Raw genomic sequence first — 13,020 nt, 5'->3', positions numbered from 1 at the left:
TTGCAGAGTCCCACTTATTTTCCATATAATCTATTAACAACTTCCATACATTTAAAAAAAATCCATAGATTTACCAAGCGTTAAAATTGTATGCGTATCCACTTCTGCAAATTCATAGTTTCAACAACCAGTCTTCTTGTGGAATTGTTGTCTCTTTCATCTCTGTGCTCAAATCATTCTCATAGTTTCCATATACTGCATAACTTCCATATTTTTGTCTCTAGTCAGTCATCCAATATTGCTAACAAAATTAATTCCAGTTTTAATTGAAATTTAATTCTCAAAATATCTTCCACCATTTTGTGAATTTAAGTCTTTGAGGTAGAAACTAAGTCTGAACACAAAATTTAATTTATGTTTCATATACACTTTATACACATAGTCTGATGGTAATTTGATATAATATTTTTAATAATTTTGAGTGCAAAAATGTGTGAACCATCAGAAAGCAAAGATGTTACTATCTCAGCCACTCATGAAACACGTTTTGGTTTTTGGAATATTTTGAATTTTGGAATTCTTGATAAGAGAAACTCAATCTGTACTGGAAAAATGTAGTCTTTGATAAGCAAGTTGTGAGTGTGGGATGGTGCTGGATTGCATCTCCCATAGTCTCTCACCAAAGTGTCACAGTTCAGTATCTGGAGGGCCACAAGCTGCCTACCTCTGTCTGACTTGAATCAACACTTTTGTTATGATATTACAATGTTACAATTATTGCTCACCCCGCCATGCTCCCACAAGAAAGGGGGGAGCCCTGTGATACAGGACTGCTACCCCCTTTCCAGTCTGAATGTGACAGAGCAGTAGCCCCACTTCTCGCTGCCCTGTCCTCATGCTCTGCAATCAATATTTCAACTTTATCCACTCACAGAGAAGTGTGTGACTTTGGAAATGTACTTGCTAGCTGTACGGAGCTTAAGCACTGCATACTAGTTGAAGTTTTTTCCTGTCATGAGCCTCTACAGGGAATGAATGGCATTGTAAATGGCCTTGTCTAGCCTGAGACTTTTTTCCAGTCTGAGTTTTAAAAAATGCTCTGTATGCATTAAACTGAAGAAAACCTACATGTGTCTCCTCTTTGTCTTTACCCCTTTGCGAGCATAATTTGTAACATGGATCACTCCAAGTATATCTAATATGCACATAGCTTACTGCCTCTGTGGAGGGGTTGAGAGCGACACAAAGTGTACGTGTTTGACAGGTCTGTGCAACACAAGTGCAGCGTGCTGCTGAACATAGCAATTACGCATGCTGCTTTTCTTGTCATCAGTAGGGAAGAAAGCGATGTGTTCTGAGTTTCTTCTGCTTTACTCTTGGAGGAAGCTGATATTGTTAACATTTCTATTCTTCATGGGCTTCTTTAATGAATGGAAACAGCAATGCTGGGACAAATTTGCACACATACAAAAAATGTTATCTGTCACATATGCCTTGTTTGCCACTGCTACCTTTGATTTATTCTAAAATGTTTTCTTCTAGATCCCTCTACAGCCACGCCGTGCTGCTCCTGTTTCTCCACCACCATCAGAGAAACACATGAACCTACAGTCAGCTACCTCCATTAAAAGTAAGGAGAAAGCTTTTGCAGATCTGTGGTACAGGTGATTGGTACTAGGTGGGCAACATCTCTTTCTCCTTGTGTTCTGTTTGATGGGAAGAAGATCACAAGAGATGACTTAATGCCAAATATTTGCTTTGAGGCGATTGCCATGAGATTGAAAAATATGCTTGCAATCTTCAACCAAAGTATTTGAAATAGTTCTAAGATCTTCAAAGATTAGTCTTTAGTTCAGAACTAAAGGCTGCTTCTGTGTACAAGATGGTTTTGAAATCATAGGGATGTTGTTACAGGCCATTCCTTTGATTAAAGCTGTCTATATGGAAAAGCTTACATGTCTTATCACAAGGAAGACGTGACTGGTGATTCCATATTTCAGAAAATGTGGGAATAGTTTGGTAGCTCTGTGTCCCCACTCTGTGGGCAGGCATAAGTACTGCTGGATTATTTTCACTATAGCTATAGCTCTCAACCATTTTAGTTAGAGAAGTAACTTAAAAGGAGCAAATGAAAATGTGAATGAACCGTATGAACCATCTCAAGTGTGTGTGTGCTAGTCATTTCCAGAGGAGCTGAACCTTGAAAATATCAATGCCAAGTCTTTCCCAAATGACCTGGCAATGTTGGAGAGAATAACTTTTCTCTGTTAGTCAAGAAGAATAACTTGAAAAACTTCCAGCTCTTTCTTGGGGTACTGCAACCAAGTACAATGTGAATTGCAATTTTGTCCTAGCAGGATGTGATATCTTTATAGATCACCAGGGGGAGCCCACTAATAATACAGTGATGGAGAGCTCAGTTAAATCTTAGCTTTCTGTGAACAGACTATCCTCTTTGTTCAGGTCTGAACATTGTAGAAGTAGTACTTTTGGGAGCAATTCACTATTATTTCTACCAGGAAACTGTGTCAGTTAACAGGTGCTGGCAGTTGATTCCCATGTTGATAAAATTTGAATATTACTTGTTGGTGGTGCAAAGTTAAGACTTTTCCAGTACTACAATTTAATGAATTGATTATATCAAGCAGGAATGGAAAATTTCTGTCGGCCTTCAGATTGGCCAAGATGGTTAAAACTAATGGGTCACAGGTCCCCCAATCCTGCAGTAGAGCTTTGAGGCTCAGGTTGGACACTCTTTTAAGTGCCCAACTTGGTAGTTATAGCCCCAAAATTCATATTCAGGAACCACAGTCAACATTGGTATATAGAGAACATAGAAATCAATTGCATCATCAACAACAAAAAAGCATTACTCTTTTTGTTTGTCAGAGGTAAGCAATGGTGAATCTGAAGAATGAAAGAAGGAACTATGAATTTTTCAGGTTCCGCATGGCCTTGGTGCACTGAGGAAAATAATAAACAGAAGATAAGCCAAGGGTACTAACCTAAAACAGATAATAAAGCTGATTCGGACATTTACAGGATATGAAGCATGAAAACTGACAAAAAATGTATTTGTATTTCTTGTTTTTTACTGGTTGGTTGGTGTGAAACTCAAAGATTACATGTGGATCACTTAGCACTAGGCCAAATGTGTGCAACAGATTTCAGTTTTTGAAGCTGAGACTCATACTGGGGATGAACTTCAGCATAAACATGTCTGATCAGTCCTGGTCATCTGGAGGAATGTGTACCTTCTTAAGGCAACCTGGTGAATGATAATTGGAAAGCTTGGTTTAGGGGAAATAAACCTGTCAAAACATACTATCCTTGGGCCAGAGAATAGAGTAGTTTTAGAAAGCTTTTCACTGAAAGCAGTCCAGTTCACCAGTCCTTCTGTGTATACAAGAAAGATCAGTGGACAGAGAAATTTCCAGTGTTCCCTTCAAGATGTTTGTTTAAAAAGACATAGTTTCTGGGAGTTCAGATGTTGTTAGCTTTGTGCCTTAAATACAAGGTAGTGAGAGTGTACTATTTGGTTCATTAGCAATTACAAAAACTTATTTGAAACAAGGAATAGATATTTTCCCTTTTCGCTCCTAAGAGATTTATGGGTAAAGTGAATTTGATAAAGCTAATCAAGTATTAGAATCAGCATTGTTGCTATTTGAATGTGCTGCCTTTTTCCTTCTTCAGATAAGGCTCTCAGGTTGTTTATCTGTGTCACTATTTACCATATGTAATCTTCCTTGACTTAACTATGGAAAGAATGACTGAACAGGATCTGTAATGTGTTTTTTTTTTAAAGATAAAGAATAAAACTCTGTAGAAGGAACAAAAGAAGAATTTTAAGTAAGACAGCCTAACTAACTGGAATCTACTATTTCAAATAAATTCTACTAACTTAAGTATTTGGTTTGGGCAGCTGTGAGTTTATTGGTACACATAATGTGGTATTAAATGTTAAAAGCCTTGCCACTTGTCATTCACCCCATTTCCTTATCACATAGACTGCCATATCCCAGCCCCCTCCATCCTCACATGGAAAGTAATTGTGACTGCGAAAGAGAAGTTCTTATTTGCATGGCGCTTTACCACATAAGTGGGATTCCTGACTTTTCCAGGGTTTTTTGACTATGAAGAACCTCCAGTTGAACAGGAACCTCTCCTCTGTAGAGTTGTTGCCCTCCATGTGAAGAAAGTGATGAAAGGGAGAATTGGTACTCCTCTGATAGGCATTGAAAAGGACAAGTGAATAGGACTGAAGAGCTCCCATAAGTTACAAGGGTGAAAATGGGTTGACATCAGTTCTTAACAAGACTAGCTATGCCAGGTCAAGATTTTAGAGCTAATACAATATCATACAATGCTAGAAGGTACAGAATAATGAGACATGTAGGATGCTGGCAAGGAGCCAAGGAGTCTGGAAGCATTCCCCATAATCACACAGAGACCTTTAAGCAAATATTGCTCTTAGGTTTAAAAGCAATAATTGCCACCACAATGTCCAGAAACTTGTTAATGTGTAAGAACATACTGATTGCCTAATTGGGATCTTCAGTTAGTCACAACAATACAGTGTAGTAGTATGCCAGGTTATGAGCCAGATAAGCTGAAAACAAATGCAATTTAAGGAAGAGAGCCTTGTTTTAGGAACGCTCAAAACTGGATGGGCATGTCCACCTCCATTTCAATTTTGAACAGCTGCACTTAGCTATAAAATTAACAAAAAGTTATTTTTGAGCCATAGCAGTGTTTGAGCCCCATCACACTTCTAACAACATTATTTTGGGGAACACAAGGACTCAGCTGCCTTACTCGCAACATTCCCCCCTCCCATGTTGCTTCTTTTGTTCTCTTCCTTCAACATTCAGCTATATTACCGCCACCAGAGAAGAGGTTGTCACACAAAGTAGAGAAATGGTACTAGGGTTTCTCTTATTGAGACCAGTGTCACAGCAGCACCCCATGTACCCTCATAATAGTTTCCATTGTCAAATAAGATAATTTGGGGAATGAGGGCTAAATATTTGGTTGAGGCAACTATGAGTTGGTGTTTGCGTATGTGCATGTGTGCACACGCTTTCAAGTCACCTGTTTATTTATAACCCCATGCATTTCAGAGTTTTCTTAGGCAAGGAATCCTCAGAGGTGGTTTTGCCAATTCCTTCCTCTGAAACATAGCAAGTGGTACTTACTGGCAGTTTCCCATTCAAGTACTAAACAGGGCAGACTCTCCTTAGTTTCCAAGATCAGACAGGATCTGATGCATTAGGGTATGTAGTTTACTTGTACACATAATATGACATTAAAGATTAAAAGCCTCATCACTTGTTATTCCACTGTTGAGGCCAGTCTCCCATTATAAACCAGGCTTTCATTAGAGAGGGAATTAGATTTTAATAACTACAGGGATTCCAAACTAGAAGAGTTATTTTTTTAACCCCAACAATGATGGCAAATGCAATGCCATCCTTATTGAAAATTAAACAGCATCTAGATATTCTCTGCAGCAGAAATAACTTAGGAGCAATTTAAGAATAAACTGTGAGCTAAAAATCCACTGCCTAGAAAGCAACCTATAGGTGGATGAGGATCACATTCTTTTTACACATGTGATGTCTGACTCTTGATCACCTCCAGTTTGTGCTGTCTTTGGAAAATAATTTCAGAAATAACAACACGATGAAAAAAGAGACACTTGAGAATCCCATCTTTTACATTCAAGAAAGAAAAACACATTATTCAGAATAACTGCTGTCTGCTTAAAATGAAAAATATTACCTAATCCAGTAGGGAAAACTCTCTTCCATCCCTGAATTACAGTGAGGTCTTTGAAGAAACGTTGTCACTGTAGAACAGCCTTTTCTCCCTTGCTGTAAGGAAGTTAGTATCAGGAATACTCCAGAGACAGTTAATACAATTTTGTTTCGAGATAAGTGAACCAGGAAGAGTAGTTAAATTACTTAAGAAGCATGCACAATGAGTTCTTAATGGACTCTGCTGCTGCAATTGTTTTTTCCCCATTTCCTTTGGTGCCGTTGCTAAGACATTTTAATTGTTCCCTTTCAGATGCAGTTGAAATCACTTCTGGGTCAGTTTCTAGTGCCTCTTCAGTTAGCACAACTTCGCTGGATACCTTGTACACTGGCTCGACTGAATCAGGTCTCCCAACCGCTACTCCCAGCCCTAGCAATACCCCTCCCCCTGTTCCCAGTAGAAGTGCCCACACAATGGTATCACAGAGTTTAGAGGTTACCCCTGTAGTGCAAAGGAAGCATGGGAGTGCAAGCAAATCCCCCCAGACCAAGAGAGCTGCTCCACTACCTCCCATGCAAATGGAGGTTTCACGTGCAAATGATGAAAAGAGTGTACAAGCAAAGGAGACTGTGCAGGCTGCTCCTGCAGGGTTAGAAGACTTTGACTCTCTTTGTCTGGAAGATAAGAAGGCACCTTGTTTGGAAGATGTAGAACAGGAATCATCTGGCTTCATGGTGTCTGTGCCAAAGACAATAGGAGCCGAATTGATTGAACTAGTCCGCAGGAACACAAATCTCAGTTATGACCTCTCTCGGGTTGCCATAGGTGTGGTAATCGGCCACATTCAAACTTCTGTGCCAGCCATTAACAGCATCATGGAGCAGATTCTCATCTCACTGGTGGAAAGCAAGGTAGGTTTGAATGCTTCATTTTTGTTTCTGTGAAATATATGCTACAGTTTGATTTAATTGGAATGCTTAGGAAAATCCTCTTTAGAGTTCAGTTTAAGAAATGCACTCTTCATATAGGATCATAGTTATAGAATATAATAACAGTTCTACAGTGTTTAAATGCTTTAAGAGATCATAGAAACATAGTTCATTGTCTGTCTGACACAAAAGAGTTGTGTGAGGACTTTCATACCAGTAGTGGCTGGTGCTCATTCAGGTGGGTGGTGTGCAGCCAAGGGATCAGCAGAGGTGGCACCAAACACTTTCCATTTGCTGTCCATCATCTTCTTTGGCAATGATCCTAAGGATGCTTAAGCAACACACTGCATGTAATTAGCATCTAAGTGAAGAGTAATATAGTCTTTCACCTTGATTCAGAAGGGTTTCAAAGTTTGGTCCTGTTATGGAAGAAAAGATTTATGGGAACCACCCCTTAATGCCACTCCTTTGTCCAATTGGCACACCAGTGCTTGAAGAAGGAGCTGTTTAGCCATAATGCTTTCAGAAGCATGGATTAAATCATCTTTCAAATGAAGTTTTTCACCCAAAACTTGGTCTTGAAAAGGGGTTTGTTTTGTTTTTAAGAAGGATTAGAAGAACATTGGGAGCTGCTCCCGATGCTATTTGATGGTTCAGTAGATAGGATCAGCATAGACAGAGCAGTCTTTTGAAACTACAACAGCCAATAACCCACATTACAGAAAGGGAAAACTCAGGTACTTTAAGATTGTGACTGCACAGTTGGGTAGTTCACTCAGCAGTTTATGAAATCCTCACCAGTAAAGAAAAAATGAGGCACATGAACTTGAAGATCATGCTTTTAAAGCAGAGTATGAGTAGAAGAAGACAGCAAAGATGAAGAATGCTTGTGAAAAGATGATGATAAAAATGTCTACACAGAAAAGCAGTCATTCAAATCAACAGCAGCCATCAGTCTGCAGTGCAGAAAGAGGACACTGTGAGACACTCCACTTTAAGATTGCACCTACAAAGCATGGAGATGGGATGAGGGTGGAGATCCACATAGGAACAAAAACCACTTCTTTTAGCCACATTTTTTCTATTCTGGTAATAACTACCATTGCACAGTCTAAGGGCCCATTCCGACTATTGTTTAAATCGGATTGTGTTGAATTACGATCCAATTTAAACCACCATGGTTCCCCCATTTAACCCATGCCAAAAAGGAGCTGGGTTTTCCCACTCCTTTTTGGGCTGAATCAATTTATTTGAAAATAAATCAGTTCAGCCCAGTGGGAACACAGGGCGGATTTGACTCTGCCCTGACAGCCCCTCTCTGCCGTGCCTCCCTCCCACCCATACCTCCTTCCTCCCTCCCTCCCTCCCTCCCTCCCTCCCTTCCTTCCCTCCTTCCTCTCCTCTTCCTTCCCTCCTTCTTGCCTCCCTCCTGGTGGCCATGGCAGTGGCAACAGAGAAGGTTGCTGGCTGGGGCTCATTGGACATGCCTCCGTCCAGCATGCCTTAGTCCTCCAGTGACGTCCAGGATGGAGGCACGTCCAAAGTCCTCGTGCCAGCAGCCTTCCCCGCCGCTGCCACTGCCACCGCTGCTGTCTTCCCGGCTGCTGTGGCCTCCCTGAGCTTGGGTTTCTGGGAGGCCTTGGCAGCCTGGAGGACAGCAGCAGTGGCAGCGGCGGGGAAGGCTGCCGGCCTGGGGAATTTGGACGTGCCTCCGTCCTGGACGTCACTGGAGGACTAAGACACACTGGATGGAGGCACGTCCCACGAGCCCCAGCCGGCAGCCTTCTCCGCCACCACCAGAGCCCCCAGGAAGGCGGTAAGAAGGAGTGAAGGAGGAGGGAGGAATGAGGAGGAGGAGGAGAGGAAGGAAGGAAAGAAAGAAGGATAGAAGAGAGGAATGGGGAGGGAGGGAGAGGCTGGGGAAGCCTCTCCTGCCATGTCAAAAACAAGTCTTTCAAAACAGGCATTTTGATTCCTGAAAGGAATCCTGAAACCGGCGCAAACATGATGTCATGGCCAGCCAAGAGCAGGACGAGGAGGACAAGAAGGAGGATGTGGCTCCTCAAGTGCAAGAGGAGATGGAGGCTATACCAGGTCCTAATCCTGCCCTGCCAGACCCCAGCCCTGATCTCCCAGCCCCAGGGGTTGAAGCTCAGCCAGGTCCTAGCTCTATAGGGATCCCTCCTGAGGCTCAGCAGCCTAGTGGTGACTCTGGGGAAGAACCAAGCCTGGAGGTTCCTTCCTTTAGGCAGTGGAGAGCTGAGAGTGCTTGCATGCATTGATCCAGGAGGCTTGCAGAGAAGCAAGGTGTTGATAATCCACAGCTGGCACAAGGGAGGGCGTCTTGCATTTAAACAGCTGCAGAATGCTGACCCTTTCCCAGCAATTATTGCAGTATCCTTCTTGGTGATTGCTGTCAGCACTGGCTTCTTGTTCCCTTGAACCCTTGTTTGCTTTGGACCTTCGACTTTGAAACAAACTGGACTCTTGTTACCTTCTGGCTCCCCTGACCTTGGACTGAACTGACTTTTGTGAACTCTGGTATCCTGACCTTGGCTGTGTTTCTGGTGTGCTTCTCTTGGACCAACAGAAAGGTCTGTAGACTTTCTCCCAGCTCCTTTCTTGCTGAGCCATCCTTATCAGAATTTGTTTGGATGTGTGCTGGCCGCAGTCCAGGACACATAGTGGAAACCACTGTGTTTGCTGAACCAGTTTCAGGATTCGGTTCAGGAACCGAATCTATAGGTAAGTGGAAATGGGCCCTAAGTAAAAGTGGCTTAAAAACCATGAATACAAGTTGTAAAAGGAAAAGAATCCTGATAAACTGTTGGACCCACATTTGTCTGCCCCTTCTGTTCAGTGACAACAATACATTCTCTATAGTACAATGCTGCAGTTCTGAGCGTGTGGAGCCACCACTCATGATTAGTAGCAGCCAGCAAATTTCCAGTGGAAGATGGGAAAGATGGAGATGTAAAACTGCCATTGATCAGAGCCTCCTCACCACCACATAGACCATCTCTGAGCAGAAGGATGCCAGGTGCTACTTCAGTGGGAGATACTGGAACTTCTTATCAGTAACTTAGGGTGCATCTGAACTATAGAAATAATGCAGTTTGACACCACTTTGAGTACTGTAGCTCCAGCCTGTGGAATCCTGGGGTTTGTAGCTTTACAAGACCTTTAGTCTTCTCTGCTGTTGCCTCTCAAAACTATAAATCCCAGGATTCTGTAGGATGGAGCCATGGCATTTAAAGTGGTGTCAAACTACGTTATTTCTACAGTGTAGGTGCACCTCCAGAAAGCTTTTTATTTCTCTGGCAGGTATTTTTAATTCATACTCCATTCTCCCACTTAGTATCCTCAATAACCTATTATTTGAGTCTTAAAATATAATTGACCTTAATGAATTCATACAGTCAAGGGGTGAAGAACTGAGATGGTCTAGTTTGTTAAGGCAGTTTTTCTAATTCTACAGAAATACACTGAAATGGTCTTAAAATCTACAGGAGGCACCAGGGCCTTAAGGTTGTTAGAATGCAGTAAACAACCATTGCTGAAGGGCCGAGAAGACATTGATACAAAAGACGAAAACAAATGAAAACCTGCTCATAGCCATTTATGGAGCAGTCTGGTTGACATGAAGTTGGGATGCCAAAATGTTACCGATTTCTGTAGGAAGGAGGAATAAACATCTGTCTTGTAATATGCACAGTATGTTATCTCTGCATCAGAAGGATTATTTTCTTCTTCTTCGTGGTCTCTGCGAATCATACAAATGGGTTTTACTGCGCCTGCGCAGTGCTGCTCGGAACCTACTGGAATCACTGGGCAGAGTTTACTCTGCAACATATTGAAACTTTTTGGCGGTAACTCCGCCCACCCGTTATAAAGCCCCTGCCTTCCCGCTCTTTCCCCAGTTCCTTTTTTCCGCCGCGCTAGCTGCTTCAGGGAACTTTCGCTTGCTTGGAATCACTTTCGCTTTTTGACCTCAGACTGTACTTTGACCATTCTTTGTCTCCCGCCCCTGGTAACTTCGGACTTTCGGACTGTTGACCTCGTTTACGGATTCTCCTCTGGCTTTGATGACCTCGAAAATGCCTGCACCCTTCAAGAAGTGCGACATTTGCGGGGGCAAGGTGCCCGTCCAGGACCCGCACTCCTCCTGCCTGCTGTGCCTTGGCAAGAACCATGATACCAAGGCCTGCCTGCTTTGCAGATCCCTCTCGTCCCAGGCCCGGAAGAACCGTGAGTCCCGGCTCACTTCGGCGATTGCCCTCGGCAAGGTACAAGAGGGGGGTTCGCGGTCGTCCTCTGTCCCGCCTTCCGCGCCCCCCGCCTCATCTTCTCGGGCCAGTGTGTCCAGCGTGACATCGGGGAGGGCCGCCGTTCCCAGCGTGGTGTGTGTCCCGGCCGGGACAACCCCTTCCACCACCTCCGATGTGGCCTGTGGCTCCAAACTGCCCAGCGCCACCGACGAACCCTCCAAGCGCCCCCATAAGTCTTCGGGGACTGAGGGTACCGAGCCGGCCTCCAAACCGACGAGGAGATCGGAGGGCTCGCGTTCGAAGAAGGCTATCGAGCTGGAGGTCCATCTCGTGTCGCCTTCGTCGTCCAAGGCATCTCGCCACGCTTCGAAGCCTAAGGAGCTGGCGGTGCCTTCGGAAGGGGCAAGGTCTCCAAGACCTTCTTCGTCGGCAGCGGCTGCTGTCCTCCTCGACCTCCCGGATAATCCGTTCTTTCCAGCGGAGGAGCTTCCCAGGCCTGGGAAGAAGAGGCACCACGACAAGTCGGGTCGTGATCCTGCCCCGAAGAAGCCCAAGTCCTCCAAAGATCGGCCCAGCACCGACCCGCCGAAGGCGAAGGAGAAGAAGCGCTCCCCGTCTAAACAGGCCCGCGCTTCTACTTCGGCGGCTCCACGCGATTCGGAGCCGACGCCGGGGGGTCGACGGACTCCGGTACCGGACACCCCACTGCCTCTGCCCACCATGGACTTTGTCCACGGGACGGACGACACTGTTCTTCCTTGCTCGCCAGAACACCGGTCGCCCTCCCATCCTGGAACCGACGACGAGGAAGACCAGCCCCGCGGGCAGGAAATACCGGACCTGTTCTTTGATACGCAATCGCGCCGGTATTACTTGTCGGTTTTGGAGGACAGAGCGATGAAGGTGTTCACCAGGTTGAACCCCCATCATGCAGACCAAGGCACCCCGTCCAGATCGGTCCCGACCGTATCTGTCTACGAGAGATCGCCGTCTCCACCTCGCAGGCGCTCGCGATCCTCGGCGGACCTGGTTCCAACCCGCCCGAGATCTCAGGTTAGAGTGACGGACCCCCTCTCCTCGGATCTGGACTCCGACGACGAGCCCTTGCTTCCGGCTGAGGCACCTTTGGACGAGGATGTCCTCTCGGGGCCGGCCTCGCCCCAGAGGATGCATAACCCGGAGCCGTCTTCCCCGTCGGACGACGTCCGGTCCTTCACCGAACATGTCATCAAGATGGCGAGGGCTCTCGGCATCGAGCTCGCCTCCGTGGAAGACATGCCCCTCGACGGCACCAGACTCTTCCACGCCGAGACCGACGACCGCCTGAACAGGAAGTTCAGGATGAAGGCGGCGGCGAAGAAGCATGGCATGTCCTCAGCACCGGCTTCTCCGTTCCGGAAGCGTCAGCGCCCGTGGCAGCCACAAGGTCAGTCACAGGGGACCTTCTCCCGGGATCGACAGTCCCAACAACAGGGCTCCCAAAGACACCGCTTCCCCTCGCAGTCTTCCTCCTCCTCTGGCCGTCGCAACTTCCCGCCTCGGTACCGCAAGTCCTGCCGGCAGGACACCGACCAGGGGAAGAAGAGAACCTGAAGGGACGCAGCGCGCTTCGTCCCTCCTTCACCCCTCTGCTTTTTGGACATTCTGAGGCCCTTTGCTAACATCTGGGCCTCCATAACATCGGACTCGTGGGTTCTCAACATCATCCGCAGGGGTTATGCCCTCGAGTTCCAAGAGCTCCCGCCAACTGGAGCCTTCATGTCCACTCCCCCCTCGGACACCCTTCTCGACGAAGTGCGCGCCTTGCTTGGTAAAGGGGCAATCTCCCCTTTGCCGCCTGACCAATGTCCTCGGGCATTTTTCTCCAGGTACTTCACGGTACCGAAAGCGGATGGGGGCATCAGGCCCATCCTGGACTTGAGACAATTGAACTCGTTCCTGGACTACCGCCGTTTTCGAATGGTAACCTTGGCTTCCATTCTGCCTCTGCTTCACCAGGGCCTGTGGTTTGCGACTGTCGACCTGAAGGACGCCTACTTCCACATCGGGATCCGAGAGTCCCACCGGAGATTCCTTGCCTTCGCTGTCGGCTCCACCTCGTACCATTACAACGTTCTTCCCTT

General features: G+C 45.6%; 1 protein-coding gene across 2 annotated transcripts in view; it reads left to right on the top strand.

The window, feature by feature from the left end:
• NCKIPSD (NCK interacting protein with SH3 domain) overlaps window positions 1-13,020 on the top strand; it is a 158,187-nt gene that overhangs the window by 76,787 nt on the left and 68,380 nt on the right. For both annotated transcript variants that reach the window (XM_042451691.1, XM_042451692.1), the window contains exons 4-5: window positions 1,483-1,570; window positions 6,013-6,611. In XM_042451691.1, coding sequence (XP_042307625.1) covers window positions 1,483-1,570; window positions 6,013-6,611 — 687 coding nt within the window. The remainder of the gene's footprint in view (window positions 1-1,482; window positions 1,571-6,012; window positions 6,612-13,020) is intronic.

The sequence above is a fragment of the Sceloporus undulatus genome, chromosome 2 (assembly GCF_019175285.1).
Source record: "Sceloporus undulatus isolate JIND9_A2432 ecotype Alabama chromosome 2, SceUnd_v1.1, whole genome shotgun sequence".
Classification (NCBI taxonomy): Eukaryota; Metazoa; Chordata; class Lepidosauria; order Squamata; family Phrynosomatidae; genus Sceloporus; species Sceloporus undulatus.
Note: the sequence above shows the minus strand (reverse complement) of the source record. Positions and strands in the feature narration are given on the sequence as shown.